At 38.8% G+C, this 25,475-nt stretch overlaps 2 protein-coding genes and 1 long non-coding RNA gene across 8 annotated transcripts in view; 1 reads left to right on the forward strand and 2 right to left on the reverse strand.

The window, feature by feature from the left end:
* Positions 1-3,845: 3,845 nt before the first annotated feature.
* On the reverse strand, positions 3,846-6,458 carry LOC108555329 (uncharacterized). Its single transcript, XR_001890766.1, has 3 exons — positions 6,395-6,458; positions 5,074-5,198; positions 3,846-3,939 (listed from the first exon to the last, which is right to left on the reverse strand). It is a non-coding gene; the product is annotated as an uncharacterized LOC108555329 (long non-coding RNA).
* Positions 6,459-6,837: 379 nt separating this feature from the next.
* LOC108555277 (uncharacterized) lies at positions 6,838-7,956 on the forward strand. Its single transcript, XM_017910852.1, has 4 exons — positions 6,838-7,166; positions 7,241-7,412; positions 7,487-7,690; positions 7,764-7,956. The coding sequence occupies exons 1-4, from the start codon at positions 6,983-6,985 to the stop codon at positions 7,954-7,956; spliced, it is 753 nt and encodes a 250-aa protein (XP_017766341.1). The 5' UTR covers positions 6,838-6,982.
* Positions 7,957-14,883: 6,927 nt separating this feature from the next.
* Positions 14,884-25,475, reverse strand: part of gish (casein kinase I gish) — a 58,613-nt gene continuing 48,021 nt past the window's right edge. Inside the window, exons 2-12 of one of the 6 annotated variants that reach the window (XM_017910966.1) lie at positions 23,220-23,260; positions 22,688-22,757; positions 22,458-22,606; positions 21,733-21,967; positions 20,999-21,318; positions 20,388-20,462; positions 18,457-18,531; positions 18,062-18,133; positions 17,351-17,476; positions 16,172-16,278; positions 14,884-15,237 (exon numbers count right to left, since the gene is read on the reverse strand). In XM_017910966.1, the coding sequence (XP_017766455.1) occupies positions 15,186-15,237; positions 16,172-16,278; positions 17,351-17,476; positions 18,062-18,133; positions 18,457-18,531; positions 20,388-20,462; positions 20,999-21,318; positions 21,733-21,967; positions 22,458-22,606; positions 22,688-22,757; positions 23,220-23,260 (1,322 nt within the window). In that variant the 3' untranslated portion in view covers positions 14,884-15,185. Of the gene's footprint in view, positions 15,256-16,171; positions 16,279-17,350; positions 17,477-18,061; positions 18,134-18,456; positions 18,532-20,387; positions 20,463-20,998; positions 21,319-21,732; positions 21,968-22,457; positions 22,607-22,687; positions 22,758-23,219; positions 23,261-25,475 lie in introns of all 6 variants that reach the window. The other 5 variants (XM_017910965.1, XM_017910967.1, XM_017910968.1 and 2 more) reach the window with 5 other exon arrangements.

Raw genomic sequence — 25,475 nt, forward strand, 5'->3', positions numbered from 1 at the left:
AAAAAGGTTTTAAGAATTAAATTAACATTTTAATTGAATTTTTCAATAACTACTGAAATTTGTTTTGCGTAAAAGGCAGTTAAGATAGACTTTCGGATAAGCTGCTAAAAGGCAGTATTTAATGAGCCAACCTGTATATGTGATATCAGCTGAAAAATGTTTTTTGCCGCATTTGAACGCATCGGCCACACTGTGCAGCAGATGTGGAAGATTAAAACGCGAAATATCGTGGTATGGTCGGGATAGTAGATGAAATAATAAGATTGAGAGAACGGATTGAGAAACCGCGATAGCAGAGTAACCGAAGGAGTTAAGTGACATATCCTCGTTTACAGAGCCTTTGAAATCGTAAATTGTCTAACGGGATGAAGATGCCGCACAATTTCTCATGAAAGGTTCAATCTGTTGGCGGACGTTGAACCGAATAATGATTTTCCTCTTTAATTAAAATACATTCCGTTCGACATTGTATAAACAGTTCTTATTAATTCCGGCACGATATAATCGCGAAATATTAATACTGTATCGATAATCGTTGCGTCTGGTATGTACATCCTCGTCGACAGCTGATTCGACAATACACATACGCACACACACGAGCATTAAATCGAGATGGGAATTTGATTTTACGGCGTGAATTATTTTCCAGGATTTCAGCCGGCTTTTCAAATGTCAGAGGCGAAGGTGAGCTCGATAATCGACAACAAGTGACCTCGCCTAGCATCAAAGAGCGATGGGTACTGTTGTCCCACGCCCTGTTGGCGCAGCCATAGGCGCAAATTAAATAGCGATGCTGCGTGCGATCCGCTGCTTTCGATCGTTTGCCTCCACCTTCTGTTCCTTCGAACCTCCTCGTCTGCGTTGGACACGTTGGATGCGCGTTTCCAATTTTTCGTAAAAGCCCCGCGTATCCTCGTGCGCGAGCGAAGCAACAAGAGGAAACGGAAAAAGCAGCTTTATCTGCAGACCAAACGTTTGAAATAACGAGTGAAAGGTCATGCACGATTTAACGTGTTTAACGATTAAAAACACGCGTGGTCTTGCAGCGGTAATATCGGTAGCGAAACAACGAGGAGGGTGAAAATTTGATAAAGTGAAGAACGGAATCGATAAAAAACAATTCCACGATAACTACCGTGTCCAAACAGTCGGTTACGATGTAGTGCGCTCGTTGTTTTTCCTTTATTAAAAGATGTTTAAAATCTATCGCAATCCATCACAGAATGAAAGTGCACCACCTAAAAAGAGAAAAAAAAACAGTAGTTCAGAGACCGAGAGAAATTTATAGCTATCGCCGAAAATTCGAGGGTTGAAAAGTGTTATAATATCGCTACCGGTTTGTCGAAACATTTTCAAAGAACCGTTATTTTCTATAACGGTTATAAAGAACTAAAATCTGCGGAGATATCGATTTCGGTTACGGTTTCAGTAGCTTTTGAAATATCGGTTCTTTATCGCTTCTGTATTGCTAACGGTTGCGGTTCTATGTGCTACATGTACGTATACGTATACGTATATTCTTATATCGGTTCTATTTCGGTTCATTAAACTGATATTCGTACCGGTTTTGCAAAATTGCTGAGAAAATTGCATATTGAGCGATGAATCAATTTCCACTGATAACGTGCATGTTTGTCACTGACGATCCTCGTTGTTCAGATGTATGTTATATTAATCTTGAATATCAGATGCAGAAAAGAATCCAGAATTATCATCCTGAAAGAGATGCAAGAGTGAAAGATTAGTATTAATGATATAAAATTGCTGAGAGTTTAAAATTATAGTAAAAATTGAAAAATTAACAAATCATTGGTTATTCTATTAGAAAGATAATTAACAATTGAATCGGGAACGATCGTAATTTTTCGTTCGATTTTCGGCAAACAACGGTCGGCTATATAAAGAGCAAGACATTGCAGTTCGAGCTCATTTGCCAATTTGGCCCCAGATCGAACAGTTCGAGATTTTAACCAGGGTAGGTTCGAGTTATGAATAGGGTGGACAATGGCTATCAGCTAGCCAAGAGTGCTAGCTGATAGCCCTTGTCCATTCAATTCACACTCCCTCAACTCGAATGACTAAAAATTAAATTTAATAAAATAATAATTATTTCGTCATTTGAAATCAATTTTTTAGTTATTCCTGCATTATTAAATAATATATTAAATGATTGCTTTAATCAATTCGTTTAATTGTTCATTAATAATTAAATAATTTAATAACCTTCGGATAAATATATAATTTAAATATTAATTCCTTATTAATTTAAATTTCATTTAACTCTTTGTTCCTTTTTTATTTCCTTTCCATCGTTGATCCATTGTGTTTGGCTTCGATTCTATATCACTTTGTTCTACTTTTTGTAATTTTATTTCTCTTTTCTCAGTCTTTTTTTCCGATTCTATACGTTTCGCAATTCGTCTTTGTTTCACTTTCGTTTCGCATTCGTTTCGAATTCTGCTTCGTTCTTTACTTCATAAATTCATTCCTTTCTCGTTTATTTCAATTTGGTTCCAAAGTTCTCTTCGAGAATTTTAGTCATTAGTTATCGTTGGACATCGTGCACCTTAGCTTCAAGTTATTATAAGATAGATCCCTAGGCTACGTTTATTGCCCTACACTATAATTGTAACATACACTGTTTCATTATTTACAAAATAACCAAAATATCCATCTTCCAGCTGGTAAGTAGATTTTTTTCTAAAAGCAATCTTCCATAAAAAGCAACCCGGTAAATCCTGTGCACGTTGACTAACCTGACTTGATACAGTGGTACGATTAAATAGCCATAGCATACGCGACAGATTAACTCCTCTTTCCAACGTTCCGCTTCCGTAAATCCTTCAGTGTTTGCGGCTTCCAAGCTACGTGATTAAGTTACCATCACTTGACTTTTGATGTTGCCTCGCAAACTTTCGGGTTATCAGGTCATCGCAATTGGATCCTGGGCCAAGGAGATGGAATAAGTGAGAAATCAGAAAACTTATTTTTATTCGCATGAACGCAACCTAGCGAGCAAGAAGAATACGCAACGTACTGCGAGTATGGATAATATGCATCTAAATAGATCGTCCAAACTTTTAATCGAGTTATTTAAGCAAGCCTGAGTGGGGTAGCCAAAGGAGCAACGATAAAAGACTTTCTCCTCCTTTCGGTTCTCGGGATACCGAGCATATTATAGAACACCTTTTCACAAGAAGGAAGAAACACCGAGAACATCTCGCAAACAATTTCAAAAGCTATCGTCCGATTCACAAAACAACAGCAGCCACTATTATACGAATAGATTGGCAAGCGGTTTTTATTGGAAACTGATACGTCGAGCAGCTTTTTGTCGAAACGAAATCCATTGGCTCGGGCTTGAGGCGCGGCCAGCCATGCAAATTGTTTGGAACTGCACGCGCAACAAGAACACACATATCCAAGGATCATTTGCGGCTACCCCCGTACCACGATCACCTTGTTTCCTCCATTATTTGTTGCGAGTGATCAGGAAGGAGTGGCGCACGTAACCGCCAACGTCTCTGGGCCGAGAAGAGGTGCAGGCAGGCTCGTGAGCCAACGTTTTGCGGTAAATTAATGTCAAAGCACGGAAGTGATTAATCGATCCGTCCAGTGATATATCGCTTCCTCGTTGCTGGCGATTTCTCTAAATTAAAGCGGTGAAGAATGGATAAATAAAGCGCGATCATATTCCCGTGATCGATACAAATAATGGTACGATTGATGGAATTCTTCGAGCTTTGTGTAATTAAATGTCTGATTCGACGATTATTCGTTAGATCGAATAAACGAGAAAATAAATCGTGTACCTGCAGATATCGATTTAATCCTGAATGCTCGCTTTGGAAATTAGACGTTTCGTCCTGGGATTTTCTTTCGTTGTTTTTTCTAATCCATTAGGCCAGTTCGTGAAGATATTTTATTTTCAACGACACGCTAAAAACAGTGATAATTTGATGTTACGTTTATTCTTCTTTCATATAGTAATTACATATATGACACATCAAAATACATGTATCTTTCGCAATAATCGCTCGATAAACACTTTAACGCGAATTTCATCGAATAATGATATAATCTTATGCAATTTAATAATCGCCCGATATCCGATACAGATCAGTCAAAATATATTATGCGAACATTAAGATGGAGATACATTTCGATTAATGTTATCACAACTCCTTAAGAAATACATATAAACTCTGGCCCTTGTTCTGATGATAGTTCAAACATGGCAGTAACATTTATAAAATAACGAATTTTAAACATTTATTTCGGTCAATCATTATTCGAGATCGCATTAAGATCATTCAACGTCGCATCGAGATCATTCGTTAGAGTAATTCGTCTCGTCGAAATCGTTCAAGGTTACATTAAGTTCATTCGAGATAACTCAAAGTTACATCGAAATGAAATTTAAAATTACTCGTAAAGCACTTAATCGTTTAAAATTCGCTTAATATTTTGATATATATCGAATATGTCGACCATATATTGAATATGTTGCATGATAAGAAACAAAACATGCTCTTGAGCAAAATATAATGACTCTGGTACGTGGAAAACATGGAAAACGTGAGAAACTTTCAGAATCACGTGGTCAAATACTGTATAAAGGCATAACTGGCCGACATCCCCAGTTTGAATCGAGCCGATACCGAGGTACCATCGATTCGTAACGAAAGCAATTTGCTGAATAGATATGTACACGCGTGTTTTGAATGGCGAAAGGGTCTCGTATCTTGTATATCGCGAGATACACACATGTTCGCCAACAGCAATCAAAGTGCTAATCGAGCTTTTGAATCAATTCAAAGGATTCAGTTTCGTGGTGGACGGAAGTTAAGACGAACTTCCGCTTTCATCGATGAGGTTATTGTAGAAGCAAGTAGTACACGCATCTCCGATCGTTTTCGTGAAAATCTATAGAGCGATTACATTAGCATTACTACGATACGAAACGATGTTTTAAAAACGAAACCCTGGCATTTTCACCAAAAAATATATATTGCCCAATTATATACGAAAAGTGGCTTACGCAGTAATAAAACACTTAAACTTTTCAATTACCTTACTTGCTAGTATCACACTGATAGAATACACATGTAGATAAGTGTTCATAATTTCCTCGATCCTTAGCATTTCTTCGATGGCGGGACGTTTTGTTTTGGTCTACAGTACCGGTGCATGTAACGCTGGGAAAAACGAAAATAGGAGGAAACGTAAGTTGGAGAAAGAGTAAATTCAAGAAAACGTTATTCCTTGAAACGAGTGAAGGGCCCTCGTGAAGCGAGGTGTCTGAAAAATATAAGGACAATAGATGTCACTGTGTTCCGGTACTCGAATCTTTCGAAATTATTCGCATTTATGTAGTTTTCACTTCCTTTTTCCAATTTCCTACATTCTTTTCTTTTTTTGCGTCAATTTCCTATCACTGTGTCATAATTAGTAACAATTAATTGAGTATATCTCAAAATCATAAATGTTACGTTACCGAGATCGCCATAACAATTATTTTTGAACTGTAATAGAAGATTCGAATTTCATGATGCTTAAATCTGTCCTTAAATGCAATACATACGATACATAACCACGTAGTACAGATATGTTATGATTTTTATACGACATTTTTACATTATTTGCTGTGACAGTTTATTAGTCTCAATAAATCTTTCTCACTATATACAGATATACATGATATACATACTTTTTAACCAAAGTAAAGAAAACCAAACTCTTTTCGAAGCTCTTCTTCCGTGACCCGTGAAAATAAAATTTATTTGTCCACGTACCAATAATCTTGTACTACACTTCTTACTTCGATAGACTTTAATACGCATATTTCACGATACAACTAGGAGAATAAACGAACTTCAAAATAATTTGAGGCGCTCTCTATTGTGTGAATGCCATACTACTTATCGTCTACGCACAGTTCGAAAATATGATCTGCAGCATATAATAGGGAAATCTATAACTACCATAATGTTCACAAATGTTTACAATAATGTACATGTAGATGTGAAATATATTTATAGAAAATAAGCAACATCTTTAAATACAAAGATAAAAGAGTATGAAGCACTTTAAAAAAGAATTGAATGTATTTTTCATATGTTAAAGAAATTAAACGATGTGAAGATAAAAATAAATCAAATAAAAATTAATATTAAGAAATACGTCAAATCTTTAAAATCTCTTTCCTTTACATTTCCATTAAATTAATGTTGAATTATATCCAGATTGCACGTCTAAATACTTTTATATTCCTTACGTGATCTCGTCTAATATATTAATCAATCGATTGTATCTTTAATCTAAATATAATACATTTGTATTTACATTAAACATACATAATTTTAACAAAATATCTATGATAGGAACAAAATACCTTCTTTTTTCAGTATTACAAATCCGCGCTGAACCGATAAATGTGTATTTCACCAATTACAGACTCTAACAAACTACGCATTTATGATTGATTTAATCTAGTAAACTTATTAGTTACAAAAAAATTACTAGATCATATATTTCATCACGACGTTCTGTCATATATTAACCAATGATAACGTAGAAATATTTTGTTACTAGATGTAGCAACTTAGGTACGTTAACCTACTATAAATTTACTATAAGACCCACCAATAACGTATATCTAGGAACTTTTTGAAATTACTTGTAACTACTACTCCAAACAAAGTTTTGATTATAACCTTTATCGTGACATTTTGTCGCTTAAAATTGAAAGAGAAAATAGATATTCAAAGAAAACTTAATATTAGTTCGTGTCGTTTATTTACATTTAAAAAAAATGAATGGAAATTATATGCAAAGTTAATAAGTGTGTGTAGTGCAAAATGAATTTAGCAATAGCTGTAAATAACTTTGAATTACAAAACAATGTCAGTGTTATAAAAGTTATAAATCCCAGTTGATTTTAACTATTTTATAGTAATGTAGTAATATATACAGACGCAAAATGATGGAATTAGAAACTTTGAAAGATGCTGTGGAATGTTTGAAAAACAGTACCTACAGTTTTCCGGTGGGAGCAATTTCAATAGATGATTTTAAACCAATAGAAGAAAAAATTAAATCTAAACGAGAATCGTTAAAACGACTGAATTCCAAGTTATTGACACTTAAAGCACATCATAATTACCGTATGTCAATAAACCTGTTATCTTTAAAACAAAAGCTTCATTGATATAAACATGATTTTTTAACATGATTTCAGAAGTAACTAATAATTCAGAGGAACTAGAAGAAGATGTAAGAATAATTGTAACAAAGTTAAATGAAGCAACTGCAAATACTCTTCTAACCAATGAGGCAATTAAACTATGTCTTCATTCTGATAGCATTCACGCTATTCTAACAGGCAAAGAAGGTGATCACAATATGCAAAAGTATGAAGCATTAAACAGTTTAAGCTATGGAATCTTAAAAGGAAAAATATCTAATAGTTTTGATACCTTTTTAGAAAAATTTATGCATGTATGCGTAAACTTTTTTGTTTCAATGACTGTGTTTTATCGATACAAAATGAAATAGAAGAAGCACTAAAAAAACAATTGGAACTAAAAATTCAATGTCAAAATGCAATATATGATTACAAAAATTTTTTAAACGAACAGGAAAAGTTACGTAACAAAATATTGGAGGAAACAAATCCTCAGATGGCACAGTAAGTATACACGCAATTTATGATAATATATATATGAGACTTATAACTCACATTTTACTGAACTTTTTTTTAGGTATAAAGAGAAAACATATAAAACTTTAGAAAATATCAATCTATCGAAAAGACTAATTGTAGACTTTATTGCTGCTTCGCATAATATGTTATTAAAGAATCCATTATTTATAGAAATGTTGGAGGAACATAGAGAATTAATTAGTATTGAAACAATTTTAAAAATATCTAAAAGTATGGCAGAAGATAAATAAAGTAAAAGCAGCAAAATATATATACAAATGAAATTTAAATAACATTCTGTGTTATTTATTATCTTTGTACTTCAAATTATACCATATTTTTAATTCAACAATTTTTAGATAAATCTCAAATAAAATATACTGCGGAATTTTTTAAACGCATTTTTTTAAACAAAATTCAGTAAGCGCCATTGGATACAGATTTGTAAAACATAATTTTATACGAAACAACCAGAAATTTCCTTTTTTTTTTCTTTTTAATAACTTATTGTAAAAATTTCATTTTACTTCTTGTCTATAAAAACTAAAAACATTGTAAAAGAAAATGAAGAAAAGAATTTTAAAACACATCACGTATCATTATCTTTTTTCTATGGAAAAAATGTATATGAAAAGAGATAAAACAAAATAAAAAACTTAAAAATTAGATCTTTTGTATTTTCTCTATTTACCGCATATTAATATAACTTGAAGCTTTGGAAACAATTTCTCTTTCTACAATATATGTTGAAAAAGAGGATAAAACAAGCTCGAAACGTATAGTCAAGTAGTCAAATTGCATAAAGTCAAAAAGAAAACGTACAAGAAATTCAATAAGAATTTTCTTTAGTTTGATTAAGTGCGCAGGCACAACGCTTATTTACAGGAAAACATTTTTGCGCATTTTCAATGTCTTTTTCAAATTCTATTAAAGCGGTATTATCAGACGGTTTTATATATATTAATCGATAAATAACAATTCGTAAGCCAGTGATTACGAATTGAAAGATAGGATTTCAATCACAGCTTACAAGTACGATAGAAATGTATTATGTAGGGGAGAGAGGTGCACATTTGTTGACAAAACTAATGAAAACATGATTTCATTTCGTAAGTTGCATTACGTCATTTGTATTACGTGAATATAACGCGTTAAATTTTTATGGTCCGGTGTGTCTTTCAGTCTCGTGTTTTTCACCATTAGGATGTAAACCGCTCTCCACCCTTCGTATTCTTACGCTAACTGGCGTAAACACAGAATCCATCGGAATAGTACTCAAACAATTTAATTTCTATGTACATTAATCTTCTTTTGTATCTTTAATAGATTATTAGTTTCATAAGTGGAAAGAAAACGAATCCACTAATATAATAACAAAAGCACGTTAAAATTGAACAATGTTGTTCCATTAATAATAGAATATCTTCGCTCAAAAACTTCAGACATTTTTGTCTTTGTGTTTGTAGACATATACGAAATGGACAAAATATTTCGAAGCATCTTCGATACTTTTAAATTGTCTCTATAAATTAGCGAATGGAATAATTCATTAGCGATTTCATGCTTCTTCGTCCGATTTCGTCACAAAGAACACAATCCACTTCTCACTGGCATTATTAAGATTACGTGGTAATAAAATTAGTCGATCGCTGCCGTTGCGAGACAGTGGTAATTACTGTAGTAACAATACAGCTTATTAATTGCCATTATTGATATTGTTTATGCATATATGTATATGTATATATAATTTGAAGCTGATACATCTCCCGACATCCGACATTTCACATATTTTTACTTCTCGTCTTTCTGTGTGCGTACTTCTATATTCATTCCAATAATTTTTATTTACAAAAATTAATCGATGCCCGACATCTTTCTCATAGCATAACGTCTCCTCACCATATCGATAAACATCTCAAAATTTCTATAACATCATCAATCACACTCGTTACATGGGCATACTATCATAATGCACATGAGCTGCCAATTCCATATAAATGGCAAATGATCATTGAACACAAGCTACACAAGAATGCTTTAGCAACAAATACATGCTAGAAAAACGAATAATAATTAAAACGCATATTATCTAAATCACGTTCGCAGAGTAAAATGTATCGCGCAAAGAATTCACTACAAAAGCGCGATACAATTGTTAATATACATAACTGAATGAGTTTTTAATAAATGTTGCCAACATTTCAAAGCAGACATTTAAGAAACAGATCAGAAACTGATAATGTTTATCTTGCTTTACGATGAAAGTGAATTGGGAATATAATGGAACAATCGAAGAAAGGAAACCCAATTCCATGCATAGAATAATGCACATAAAGAATAGTCATGACTAAAGAAATACTTAAGAAGGAAGGATTATAGATACAAAAGAAAAAAAGATATCGAAAAAATTTTTTAAAATATGATTAATGATAATAAATTCCGCTTTGTAAAGGCTACAAAACAAACAATTGAAAAAAGAAACACAACGAACGCACATAATCTTCTACGCATTGCTTTGCAATCGCTTCAAGCCGTGTTACGACATGAACACGCGTCGTTTTTCTAATTTAAAAACAAATAAGACCTCGCGTATTATTGCGAATCATTAAAAGCGAGGAAATGAAAGACGCATACGTACATACATTGACCTTGGTCCGATCTATTCGCACCAATTTACAAATATACAAATAATCGCTTTCAAACTCAATCATTGTTTTATCACTAATAATGGGCGATTGAGTTCGTCATTGGACTGAGCGCAACAACCTTTCTATATGAAGTACAAGAACGAATAAGGAAAATAAGATCATCAAGAAAAGGTGACATATATATCCTGAATAGGATAGAGAAACATTTTCTTGTTCGTTCACAACCATACTTAACCAGCAGTCAGTCGTGTTGTATTTAAAAACTGGTGACGCATGAAAAATCGACTAAAAAAAGAACTACAAACTAAATTGCAACATAGTTGTAGCATAATTGCGCCAACGATATGTGGCAGAATAGCGATATACAATATTGCCGCATTAGCTGACCATGGTTCGTTAACCACATTTGGTCCGTTATCAAGGGAGGTAGAATTCTAAAAAACATCCCGAGTATTTCTCCTTTTCGACGAATACGCGTGAAATACCGATACGTGATCCTAAATATCAAATTCCTGATGTCAGGAGTTTGTTCAAACAAACATGTTCAGTGTCGGGACAGCAACGGTCAGCTAATAAGGCAAAACCCCGGTCAGGTAACGCTGCAGTACTGTAAATACGGAGGCTCTCTTTCACCAAGATTCACTCGCGCATTTTCCTTTCTCTCTCTCTCTTTCTCTCTCCCCCTTTCGTACGTATCACTTTCACTTTTTACGTATGCTCCCCCTTGTCTCCATTCGTGGAGATACCGTTCCTCGATTTTTGAATTTATCACTAATATATACCCTAATCGCGAAATTTGGTGTGTGTCTGTGCATTTGTTTGTATGTGTATGTTCGTGTCATATATGTTCCATCAAGAGATCATGCTTACAAACGATACCGTCGACAAAAAGTAAGTAAACGTGAGAGACATTAGCTCCTTAAGCATTGGAATAACACGAAGATTCGTTCTCTTTCCACGTGAAAGCATACACACCAGAGGACAACGGAGTCCATTTTCTCGCTTCTATACTTTCATCGCTCTGGTACCTCTTTCACTCTGTCATTCGATTCCTTTTTCTTTTACTTTCTCTCGATCGCACATTCCGCGATCATTTCCTTTCTTTCATTCTTTACTTCTTTCCATTCGCACTCTTTCTCGCCACTGTGTACAAATGTAACGTCTAGTTGTTCAACGTTTACTTGCGTCATAGCAAGCTTATAAAAGGAACAATACTTTCGGTGCATATCCAGTGGGAAGATACAGATAATAACGAGAGAGGAAATCCACAAAGTTAATGGGTTTAGTTCTCATCTCCATTTAAGCGTATTACTTCAAGACATCCGACGGCCAATAACAGCGTGATACATACAGGTGAGAAGAAGCTAAGCGAAATAACGCTTTGCCATTTTGTTCCTTTTTTTTTTCTTTCTTTTTTCTTTTTACATAAATCGTGATACGTTCTCTCGTGTTTTATTTTGTTTGCTCTCTCGCTCTAAGTACATCGAACGTTTCGTCGTCGGATGTGCTTGGCCATTGAATATCGGATACGTGTACGGACACTCAAAGTACGATAACACGGTACATCGGTATGGCTCGGCAGTGGTACGCAATCGTTGGCCAGACTAGTAGAAGTTCGGACCTTCGAACACGATAAAGTTAGTACTCGCCGTCTTCACGCGCAGACGAGTAACAATCGATTACATCGTTTCTTAATATACTCCAGTAAGAAGAAAAATATCTATGCTGGCTAGCCGATTAAACAGACTTTCTAATTGCATTTTAGTCGCTCGGGTTTTGTTACAAATTCATACGCATACACGCCTAGCTCTTTTCGAAGAATTAAAATTTTATTCTAAACGAAAAAATGAGAGAAAGAAGGACTAAGCTGTCTTATCTTATTACCGCAACAGTTCTTTTTCCCATTATCGTTATTGCCTTTATCGGTTAAATGGTATATTTACTTCTGACTCTACTTCTATACTTATGGTGATACATGTGTTTACTTTCAAATAGTAACCTTTTGGTATATCTATGAATAGTACAATGTTACTAGTAGTATTTGGAGATAAGAACATTCTTTTTAGAAAATCTATCGCTTTACCGCTTTTTGTATAATTTTACTTTCGATGTAAACAGTTAGCAAAGGAATCGTGTTTCTTGAAAACTTGAAAGTTCCCAAGGAAATCGTTGTCCTAATATCTACAGCTCGTATTCTATAATATGTACCGTTAGGAAACTCTGTTTAATTTTGAGATATAAAAGACTCGAGATTAAGATGTACTTCAATCCTTTTATTATACATCAGTCTGTGAATAAAACGAACAATACACAATTTATCGATTTGTAACAAAGATTTACTCGAGCAGAACGAACAAGTTTACCTAACATATCTAATTTCCTTCGACAACGAACTAAACGATGTTGCAAATTTGTAACAAAACATCGTCGAACATTCTCATTTACACGTTTAATCGGCAGGGCTGACAAGATTTTTTTCTCCTTCACTTTTGCGCGTGTTTTCACGTTAAGTATCTCTTCACTGCTTGGTTGCATTTTCAGAAAATCCACGGAGATTCGAATATGTCACGTCTCAACGTTCTTCTTCTCGTAACTTCGTGGAACAAACATATTAAATAAGCCCTTGACAAAGTTCTTCGCAAAAGTAAGTGTACATTATTGTATAACTATGTCACGTACAGTTTTACATTCCTTGCCTTCTTATTAATTCATTTTGTCTCAAATCCAATATCGTTTACCACGATCTAGCAAACAACGATTCGTTCCAAGGAAATTCTGTTTCATAAAGTTAAACAGAGAAGGTAAAAGATTCTTTTTTTTTTTTCTTTTTTATTGCTTTAAAATCAAACCTATATTGATGTATATTCAATTACAAGCATACTTTGGTTCTCTTTTTTTGTTACACTTCTAATAATTATCTTCTTTTAACACGCTTTGTTTCACGAATAAAAAAGTTTCTCCGAAATGAACGGGTCTTTTCATAGACGATAAGATACGATTCAAGAAAGTCTCCCGAATCTTCGTGTTTCGTTAGAACACGGATCAATTGTATCGAATACATATGTATAATTTGTTGATCTACGTCCTATTCCATTTTCACGGCAGACATTGGAATCTACGAATGAAAATTTTTAATTTCTTTTGTCTTTGTTTCGATATGTTATGTAAAATGTAATTCGAATGATTTCTGCAACGTATAGCTTTTACAGTGATAAATTCATGGAAGGCATGAAACCGAAATCGAATCGCTTAAAATTACGATCACTTATATTCCTTCATTCCAGAATATATATATACGTATATATATATATATATATATATTAATAATTTGAACAACCATTTCGAGGTTTTACGAAGCTCGTTAAATGATATGCGATTAACTGAAACAGTGGATACAAAGTATGTGCAGCTTCGTAGCAAAATAGTTTTCGATATATTTTATGTACAGTCAGTGTGTAATGGTTTCATGTATAATCGTGTACTCGTATAGAACAACGACAGGCAGTGTAGGCGTAAAATAAAATTAGTTAAAAATTGTTAACTAAAATACGGTGAATGCAATTTAGCATGACTCTAGTGCTACCTACAGATAGCGTTAATACTGTTATACTTTCGTGTATCGTACAGGATGAACTTAAAAGGATAATCTTCCACTAAGGAGGAAAATATTCGTTAAAGACTTAACGACAGCGAAAGAAAGAAAAAGAAGAAAGAAAAAGGAAGGGAAAAAGGAGAAGAAGAAGAACAAAACACACAGATGTCTCGGATACTAAACGACGACGAAGAAGATTGGGGGGGGGGGGGGGGAGGATACGCGTATGAATTACGTGAATTTCGATTCGTCTGGATCGTTTGTTTCTCGTGGTTAAAAGGAAAACGAGGAAAAGCTAACTTACTCGATCACAAACTCGAAGAACGCCGCCCTACTGAACGCGCTTGGAACTGATCGGAGTTAAGCATACACCAACGTGTTTACCCTTTCAGTTTCATGCCTTTCCAGTCGATCAGACTTCACAAGTGTTTGTTTATAAACCTCGATACAAGCAGGAGTACGCTACGCTCGTTATCCGGGACTTTGAGTAAAATGAGATCTCAGCTTCAATTCTTTTACGATTTAATACACGTATCGTAAGACATTTCGCAATGACGGCATGTTGAAAAGTGCGCCACCGCGGTACAAGATGAGAGAGTCGTAGGCACAAACACGTTCTTTCACCATCGGCACGTCAATTCCTTACTGTTATACGTGTATGGTACGTAGGTGGACCGATTTACCAGTACTGAACGGTCGGGACCGACGGCTCGACTATTCTCAGTCAGCAGTGACAAGTTTACAATGTATTCGGTAACATCGACATTGACAAACGATGTTGCTTCATTTAAACGGCGATCGTACACGAAATGACAATGATAATCGTAAACGATAATAATATTAAAATAATAAAATAATATAATAATAATATAATATTAATAGTAATCGTAATAATAATCGTAAGAAGAAAAAAGAAGAAGAGCAAAGTTAATCCTGGTAATAATAATGATAATAATAGTAATAATAGTAGCAGTAATAATGATGGCTGTGTGGTGGTTTAATTTGATAACGACGGCGGCGTGTCATCGTGACGATGATGGTGTGCAGCACCGAATCTTGAGAAGCGGATCGACTTCCGGCACGTAGCAAGGTAACGGCCTCCCCCTTTCCGGATCGGCTGCAGCTTTTCTTGTCCACGGTCCCTTCGCGCACTGCCGCAACACGTTCCCCAAAAACTTCATCTGCACTTCTGTTACACGCGCACTGTATTGTCCCCCCCAAGATTGAAGATAACAGACAGTCACTTTTGTCTTCCACTTTTCTTCTTCTTCCGCTTGAAGAAACAACAGCATCTGCAAATAAACCAAACACTAATAGGACTTAGAGTCGTCTTCTTTTGATCGCTTTACGCTATGACACCAACATGCAACACGACAAGGCATTCCAAAGCGGCGACAAACCGAGCTTGTATTTTCAAACCAATTTGCTAGTGGCTAGAATATCGTCCCAGACGAACGGTCCACGCGTGAGTCACTTGTCAAATAAAACAAACATAAAGGTACACAAAGGAACATAAATGGACATAAAGGAACACAAGGGACGACAACGACGGTCCTACTAGGATTAAGACATCGCTTCGTGTTATACATAGCTTCTTTAAATTCCAAATGGCGCATCATCGACGTTCCTGACTTTTACATTACGTACAATCCAAACAAAACACGAGGAACATCGAGATAGCAAAGAAAAGAATATTTCCATCGAACCAAGGGAACTAAGACGAATAACGATAATTAACTAATATCATATTTTGCCTTTATGTTGAACAAAAGAAAATTCTTTAACGGCCAGTTGTACTGGGATATTAAACCAAGTTCAGGAATCGGTCTAGGATCAGCAGTGGACGTAGGAGGGTATGAACCTCGATGTAGGATCTTTCCGCATCCACGACAACGCTTTTTTCCCGGCAAACATTTCTTTCTGAAATAGGACAGACAGGACATTTAACATGTATCATGCAGAAGTTACGAGGTATGTGCCAAGATTAAAATCATACAACGAAACAAGGATGCGACTCTGCTATTAATCCTCTAAAGCGTTAGTGAACTCGGATTAACGATAGCTCGTGTTTCCTTTCACGGCCTAAACCTCTAATACGTCACGTATGCATGCACTAGTTGTACAAGTGTTATTGCTTCGATCGCAGCTTATCTCTCGATTATCAAAGAGAGTTTGTAATCTACTGTACACACGAGAGAGAAAATATAAAACAATCGCAATACTAACTTGGTTTCGTCGACCATGTCCACTTCTTGAGGCGCAGTGATTGGCGTATTAGAGTGTCCTGCTGTAGGATCATCATTGGCTAGTTCCCCGTTCGTCGAGGACACCACCTAAATACACAACACGTTATTATCCGCAAGATCTCAAGTACGCAAGGATGAAAGAATATTAGATAAGGAAAAGCTGTAATATATCCCCGAGTGGAATTCGAAAAGTGAACTTTTACGATCTATACCATGAATTCGAGATCGTTAACATACGAAAAACTAATGACACAAAATACGTGATTAATACATCTGTATATGTACACGTGTGTAAACCTCTACATCGAAAGACTAAACCCATAATTTACGTGAGGCAAGCGGCGCTTCATACACGAAAGGCATTGTTAATACAAACGAGATGAGATTCTAAAAACGTGATACGACTAATCAACCCGATTAACAAGTTACTCTTCCGAGAATCGACTCGCGAGTTATCTTCTAGAACTTTGACAAACGAAGGAGGGGAAAAAAGAAAAAAAAAAGAAAAAAAAAGAAAAAAGAAGAAAAAATTAGAAAAATAAAGGAAAACATAGAAAAATAATACAGAGAGAGAGAGAGAAAAAAAAAGGAGCAGAAGAGAGAGTTAGGGAAAAGAAATAAACTGGATTAGTGAAGTAACAACTGACTCAGAGGTGAATCGATCAACGAAACAAACGTCCGCATGCGGCAACAAACCAATTTGCATAGATTTCTAACTAACCATAATCCGTCGTTGCTTTGTCTAGAAATAGAGCGAACGATTTACTTCGTGGACGCGTCTGCACGTCACCTTCGTGGGCTAAGAAAGTGGGAAACACGTGGTATAAATGGGTAACAGGGCTTCGTTGTCTCCGTCTCGCGAGATTAACCAAATTACCACCATAATTCTAATTCTTTATTTATCACACGCTTTTACAACCGTCACGAGATCAAGTTACTCGTTCCTTTCGTTGAAACCTCGAGCAAATGGACAAGGTATCACGTCCGATATAACAGAGTAATGTCACCCGGTGTTTATCAACGAAATGGAAAGAAACCAATCGGAAGCGAACGAACAAAAGAGGGAAAATAAAAAAAAATATGGCGGAAAGTGTTTGGATAGATCAGTGAAACAGACGGACACAATGGATTGCAGAAAGGATTCGCAAGGTGCACTCACCTGTACAGAACCATGCCTATCAGCGGGTGTCAATGTACCACCAGCTCCTGATTGCTTCGCAGTATCTGTCCTCGAGGTTCCCACCCATTTACCGCCCCCGCCTCCCACCCCTGGATCTGTCACATCCTAAAGGAACAAGCACTAAAGACCACTTTTCAACGGCAATGAAAAAAACAAAAAGATTAAAAAATGCTACGGCACTCGAATCTACTACCTAAAGATCGTGAATGAGATTTGAGATAATTCTTAGTCGTCGTCTGCTTAGCATGGTATTATAACTTTCTCGATCGTCTGACATTGCAGTGTACGATGCGTGATATGTAACAACAGATACTCCGAATAACATCGAGCGATCTTTAATTTACTCGTGATGCTCGTGATCTACGTAACTAGCTACATTATATTAATTTGTCGTGAACGATAGAAACAGCGCTAGCTGGATCGCCAACGGGGGATTTCAGATACGACTGCGCTCGATCTCGCTTCTTCACGCATGTCTCCTCCATTTTCTACACTTCATCGTGAGAGTCATCGTCCAAGTATAGAAATAAAATCGCGTTTATCTACGACACGAGAATATTTCGAAAAATAGAAAAGACACGTCGGCTTATCTGCACGATAACCAATGTATGCGCTCTTATCCCGAATATCTACGATAAGATAGAACATGCACGAAGAAGGCCAGATCGTTAGAAAATTTTGGTGGCTTACGTAGTTGCCTTGCATTTCGATGTGAACCTCATCCAACGTGAGGACTACATCTTCCTCGAAATCATCGCATTCCTATGCGTCGACGATTTCCGTGTTTCGCAATCAGACAAAATCCAATTTCATTATTCTCAGGGAAAAGTGACACACGAACATCGTATGCTTCGAACGTTTCCGACAAATGCCCTAACTTCTCCTCGCTTTTCGTTGTCCCGACAACTCGATTGCAAACAGCTTTCGTGAAAGTTATTCGAGAAAAAAAAAAAATGCTATTCCGTTACCGATCAGGTGTATACTCATGCTGTTATTTGAAATAGCTAAGCCTCACACAACCATGCTCGTCTTCTCGTAAAAAAGAAAAAGAAAAGTAGAAGATCGGTATGAAAGTGTGCACGCACCTTATACGGGTGTCGATCACGATTCGGAGATACAACGATCTCTTGTCCAGTCTGCAAGGATCCAACGGGCGTAGACTGAAAACGAAACACAAGTACAGTATGTAACGGAAATAGGTAAACGGTGTTGTAACAAAAATGTGAAACGATTACGTACAAGATAAATGTAATCTTACGCGACAAAGTTAATATTTATTTATATTATCCGGAAATACTTAAATAACCACACCGACAGAACGTTAGTTAACACTTTGACTGCCATGCACGTTTTATATAGTATTATACATTCAGGGGGCCACGATAAAATTTCCATTATTCTTAGAATATAACGACGAATACGACGAATTATCAAACAATATGACAAAGGTACAAATTACTAACCCTTTGCTAACTCGACGATCTTTTGGCTAAAGATGAGTAGGAGGTCAAAGATTTTCTGCTATAAAGCTGGCGATATTTCTTTCGGTAATAAATAAGAAATCGTATAATAATCTAACACGTAGAATTATTTGATTTCGATAGCTCGCACACCGTTGCATTATCTTAAATTTGACATATTAATTAATATCGATCTTCGAAATTTTATCTTGACGGTCACCTCTCGAGTGCAAAGGGTTAATGTTCTCTATTTCTTTACGTCGTTCAAATATCCAAAAATTGGTTGAAATAAAACAAATATAAATTAAAAAAATTAGTATCGTCGGACATTGGTAACCACCATGGCCCCACTGAGGAGACCAGCACAGGTCACTGATATGACCACCATGGCAGTCAACGCGTTAAGAATTTATTAGAACGTACTATATAAAAATCTTAATAAATAAATTATCCTTCTTTCCTCTCTATCAGTCCCGCGCTTATTTTCATCTCTTTTTTCGTTAAAAAAAGGAAATAAACGCGGGATAAGTATACAAAAATATTAATTTTCCACGATACAGCGTGTGCATAAAAATTCGTTAACAGCGTGTAATTGCGGGTTCGGCGTGGAAAAAATGTGAAATCTATCGGTATGTTAGAAATTATCGCGTTCGCTTACTCTTATTACGCGCAGTGTTATTACACTCGTAACGGCGTCGCGTTACCAAACGCGATTACGGATAAATGAATTTCGTATAACATACTTGGAGACAGGAACGAAACGATAATTGGCGATAATGTTATTTCGTACACTGTTCTTCGTTACGGAGAGTATAAAACGAAGATTCGAAATAAAAAACACGGCGTATCGTGATTAATATCGTCTGCGAACAGAAAGTATCCTAATCAACTGGTGGAAACGCGCGGCGCGATTCATTCGGTCGAAGCGTAAAAGTAGTACTACCAAAGAGAAGATACTCGAAATACGGGTAAAAAAGTCTTACATCTCTACGAATTTCTACGTAGGTGTACTTAGAAATGCAAAGGTACTACCGAAAGCGATAAGGTAAAAGGGCACTCGTTACGCTGCTAGAAATATCGGGAACAGAAAGAACGTTACTGCGTGCATAAATTATTACAGATAATTAAACGCAAAACGTCGGAGAAAAATAAGAAAATTAAAAAAAAAAAAAAAAAAAAAAAAGGAAAAGAAAAAAAGTGACGCATGCTTAAGCGGTGAAGGCAACTGTTGGGTATTTCTCGTGGACGCAGATGCGAATCTCGGTCAGAACGAGATATCGCGTCTCTAAGGAGGCATAAGATTTTCACGCTCAACGAAATAAAAGTCGATAAGCTCCCAACTCGTCGCTCCATGCACTTTACGAAGGATTCTCTTCGAGCAGGAATTCGCTTCGTTGACATACTATTTCGGTACAGCGTCGTCCTTTCGTATACTCGTTAACGGAGAGCCGGTGTTCTCTCGAATGATCCCGATTGCGAGTCATCGAACAACGCACGTGTGTGTCTGCGTAGAAGGTAACGAAAAACGCGGGTCTCGCGTACCGTTTATCACCCACCTTATCAGATTTGGTCTTTCCAACGTGAGAAGGGGGAGCCATCCTCAGAGCTCTAAGCTGCGCAAAGTTGGATGGCTAGAGATACATTGGGGGCAGCATGCAAATGTTAAAAATCAGTAAAATATGATTTTCACCGAGATTATACCGCGAGGCGGCGCGGAGAGGAGTATACTCAGGGCGACTTACTTACCCAGAAGAGACGATATCTCCAAGTTTCTACCCGACATCGTAAAACTACGTATGTACAAAAGAACATTTGGTTATCGGTAAAACAAATCCTTTAATTTACTTTTAATCCGACAAAGAAATAACCGAAGTAATTATCGTACATGGCGTCTGGACGGTGAACCGCGATATCGTTGGAATATCCAAACGAAGAGAAAGAGAGAGTAGGAAAGATAGAAGAAATTAGTGGGGGAGGGGAAAAAAAGAAAAGCAACTCGACGACGGGTTATGATATCGACTCTTGCGATACGTGCTTCGTCCCTGGGCATAATCGAGCATCGTGCAACTCTCCTATTATTCCGTCTTCCTTTCTTGCATGCATTGCGACGAGATAAAAGAGAAAGTGACGTATACGCGGATCACTTGATCGTCAGTGGATCACGTACCATCGTCTTGCCAGTCCAGTCGAACTCGCCGTCATCGACGAAACCCCATCTCTCGTAGAGATCGTGGAAGAGGTTCCTCAGGTACTCGTAGTCGGGCGTCTCGAAGAAATCCAATCTACGCACGTACCGCAAGTACGTAGCCATTTCCTCGGGGTGTCCATCGCAGAGAACCTCGATCGGCGTGTTCCGCTTCGTGTCGCCGATCTTCTGATATCTTTCCTTCAGCGTGTCCGCTTTCAGCCCTTGCCACGGCAGGCTGCCGCGCAGGAAGTACATCAGCATGTTCCCTAACGCTTCTAGGTCGTCTCTTCTGCTCTGCTCTAATTAGAAAAGCACGAGAAGCAAAAATCGTATCGGTCTTACTCGTCTGTTTCCGCCTAAGCGGTATCCGTGGCGAGACGACTCCGGGGATTAGGGGAACCACCGCGTTACTCGCTGCTCGAGATACAATCGGAGATATCGGCCACGTAACAGTTGTCCGCGAGCAAAACCGAAACGAGCCTCGCGAACGTCGCCGCCGACAAACATCCTGTTGGATTTAATATAGCATATCGCGGCGCGTGCTCGCTCGCAACTTTCTCCGGGGCCCCGGCTCCGGCCATTCCAACACGGGCACGCCGCGAAGTTTCAAAAGTTTGTACAGATGGGCAGACGATGGTGGGTGGCGGTGGGTGGCGGTGGGTGGTGGTCGCCGTCTTCTGCACGGATATCTAAACCGGCGGAGTAAAAGTTACCTTTTCCAAGGTGCGTGTTGATGCTCATGTAACGCGCTGTGCCCGTCAGGCTTTTGTGTTCCCGATACGGTATGTGTTTGTTCGTCTCCAGGTCTATGTACTCTTTGGCCAGTCCGAAATCGATGATGTGGATAATCTTCTCTCGTTTGGTTGTGCTTCGTCCTATCAGGAAGTTCTCCGGCTTGATGTCGCGGTAGATCAAATGCCGACTATGAACGTACTCTATCCTGTGGAGCTGAAAGGGGAAACCATATTTCCAGATTAGTACTAGACAACAAATTGCGCAAACAGTTAATTTACATCTAAAAAGTTCGTTTACCTCGGACGTTCCAAGAAATTGAGAATTTTCTCTTCTCATTCTAACAATAATACGAAATTCGTTCCAAGTCATTTTGTTTAGTATTCTAAATATTTGGATTCTCCAAAAATTTCGCATAAATTGGATATTCTTGCGAATATTCTCTACCGTTCGATACACGATTTCTTCGATATCTCGATTTTTATTTCGCATTAAAAAAGGAGTGTTTTCTCAAAAACGTGGAACGCCTTCACCGCGTCGAGGTAATCTAACCGAATTCGATTAGACTTTCTAATTGGTGGGGAAGGTAGGAACATTGGAAGAGATCCTCGATCGATCGATCGAGGCGGAACTCGAGGCGATCGCTCGTCTAGGAAATTCGCGTGGGTCGAAAAACATTGATTAACGATAGCTGGGTTTCACTTACGATCTGTGTGGCGATTTTGAGTACGGTCTTTAGGGTAAACCTCCTACCGCAGAGGTCGAACAGGTCCTCCAGACTTGGTCCGAGAAGTTCCATCACCAGGGCGTTGTACCTCCCCCAAGGACCGAAGTAGTATACCTCTGGTATACCCTCTGCGCACGATTTGTCACGTTAATCGATCGAAATATGAAATATTCAAGCGTACTTGCTATTTTCATACCGCGGATACTCACCAAGTGTACCTAATAATTTGTAAAACCTATATTCTAAGTGTAGCTGCGGCGCCTTTGACCTCATTGGTTCCTGCAAGCACGGAAAGGGACATCGTTTAAGAATAGCTCGCGACGATTCGTAAGAGTTGGGCAAAATTTTACACGGGGCTCGTGAGATCCGACGCCAAGTCGAATCGTCAACGGGAATTAACCCATTAACAGTTTATTCCGTGACAGTCACGGGTAAAGCGTCAGGTACCAAACAGTTTATCCCGTGACAGTCGCGGGCAGAACATCAATTACTATACACGGACTAATTACTAACAAACTACGTATAAAGCATATTTTTTTACATTTTTCACTACACGTCAAAGTGTTCTCGAATTAAAAAGAAAATGGACACTTTTTGGACCCGAATTCGTAATTTCACGACACTGCGAAAGAGTTGATAAGCCGACAGTGGCGTATCGTTTCCTCGGCGTTGAAGAGGATTGGCGGCAAGGTGGGGCCATTGGGGGGAAAATTTCTGTGTCTAAAATTTCAATCAACTCACCAATTTAATTGCTACATGCTCGTTATTGTAGAGGTTCTTCCCTGCAACAGAACGAAAGGTAAAAGGTCTACGTATGCGTTTCACGATTGCGCCAATTACGCTGATCGCGCACGCGCCGCCGATTTCATTAATACCATTTTTACATACGTCGCAAACACATGCCGGCCGTTACTTAATATATTCCGCAGATCGCGCGAACGTATATAAGTATTTAATTATACTCGTCGCAACTGTTTTGCGCAATGACGAATATCGACCTGGGTGTACCCCGATATCGATGCCGTCTCTCGACTATTCTCGACAGACGCGTTGACAGGTATCGTTGCAGACCGAGATTAATCGCGAGAAAAAGGCGAGAAAAAGGCGAGAAAAATGCGAGAAAAATGCGAGAAACGCGGAACACGCGTCAGTAACGTTAATTCCCGCGCGTTCGTCTCCGCCTCCAATTCGAGGCGGCATCGTAATCGCGCTATAATTCCTGATCGGAGGTACCACTTCCTCCGTTGATTGCGCTCCGCGCGAGAAATTGAATTGACCAGATTCGCGGGTTAACGCGTGCGGTCGTTGCGGTATCATGGTCACCGGTCATCAATGTATCGGAGGCTCTTAAATTTCCGACGATTCGAATTGCCGCGCGAGTAGACGCCATAGTCGCGAGTGGATTTCGCATCCGCGAGATATCGCGGCGGGAAAGTGGCTTCCGAAACGTTGGCCGAGACGTAAAACCACGTCGCCAGCCGAATTCGTATGCGCCGGGACAAAGATATTCCCTGGGTGACCTTACGAACGTCAACTTCGTGACGGGAATCCGAGTGTCGCGAAGCAAACTCTCGAGGAACTTTGCCGCGTGAGCCGTGGTTAGGCGTATCGTCGGAGGGAACGGAGAGACGGTCGAAAACGAAAGTCACTCGCTTCTGCCACCTCCGAATAACGAGTGGAAACTCGGTGGCTAATCGAACGAGCGTGTAGAATTATACCGGTGAATAAAACACGGCGTTCGTTAGCAGACACGCGACCGTTTGGCACACGACGGAGAACTTGGTCGTGCCGAAAGCAGGAAGGAGAGGGTGTGCGCGACTTTGCGAGGGAACGTAATCTCGCGAGCTTCCCAATTATTCGCCGATATTAACCCGTGTAAGGTCGTTCAGCCAAGGACTCTGCACGCTTCGAGGCCCAAGCCAGCCGATCGGAATGACGCGAAGAGCAGTTTCCAGGCAGCTCTCTCCGATCGCTGGGTCGATACGAGCGGAGCGGGCGAACGATCGCTCGAAAATCGATCGCAATGGCGCGCGTGAACGCGCGTTCGAGACCTTCCCGGTTCGTGCCAACTATTTCTTCTGCTAATCGACGTGAAGCCAGCAGCGTGGATCGTTAGCAGTGCCGGGCCGAGTCTAGAGTTTAAGCAGAGCACGTCCGACCCCGCGATATCGACGAAAGATGGGACCTAGATAGCGGCCGTTCGCGCAGGGTTCGACTCGGCCCGAAGAGAATCTAGACTAGCAGCCGGCGGACGATAGAAGCGTCAGGGTCAGGCGAACTCGCGCGATTAAGAACGACAATTGGAATCTCGGTCTGGAACGACAGTGGCGCGGATCGCGAATGAATTACACGCGAGCGTAATCGGAGGAGTGCGCTGAATCAGTGCCGGATCTCACGTGCCGAGCCGAGAGCAGAGCTCGATGCGTGCGCGCGTCAACACGCACAGACGTGGTTCACATCTAGTTCGACACGTGACGACGCGGTACGGGAGCGGAACGCACGGAGAGGGTCGCGATTAGCATCGATGGAATCGCGACGATGGAAAGAAAACGCGTGGAATAATATTTCCTAACGCGGTGGCCATCCGGCCGGGGTTCCGTTCTGGTTTGCATCCGTCCGATCGGCGAGCAGACGCCGAGAAAACGTGCACGGTCATACGAAATGCGCTCTTCCACGGAGATTTCTCTCACGGCGGAAAGAAACCGGATGCGAACGGACCGTCACGTATGCTTAATTAAACAATTAATCGAACCGAGACGTTATCGCGGGATAGTTCCGCGCGACGGACCGTCTTTCACCGCCGAGGATCGTATCAGGGATGATCGATTCGAGGAGAACTTTCGAGAGGAAATGCTCGCGCGAGCGAACCGAGGTGGAAGCCAGGGAACCTGGTTGCCCGGGTCAAGCTCGTAACGAATCAGCGACGAAGGCGGAAAGAAGAGGAGAGTTCGTCCAGCTGCAAAAGGCGTGTACTCGTTTGCGCCGATCCTTTCCCTA

Source organism: Eufriesea mexicana, unplaced genomic scaffold (assembly GCF_001483705.2).
Source record: "Eufriesea mexicana isolate 0111107269 unplaced genomic scaffold, ASM148370v2 scaffold107, whole genome shotgun sequence".
Classification (NCBI taxonomy): Eukaryota; Metazoa; Arthropoda; class Insecta; order Hymenoptera; family Apidae; genus Eufriesea; species Eufriesea mexicana.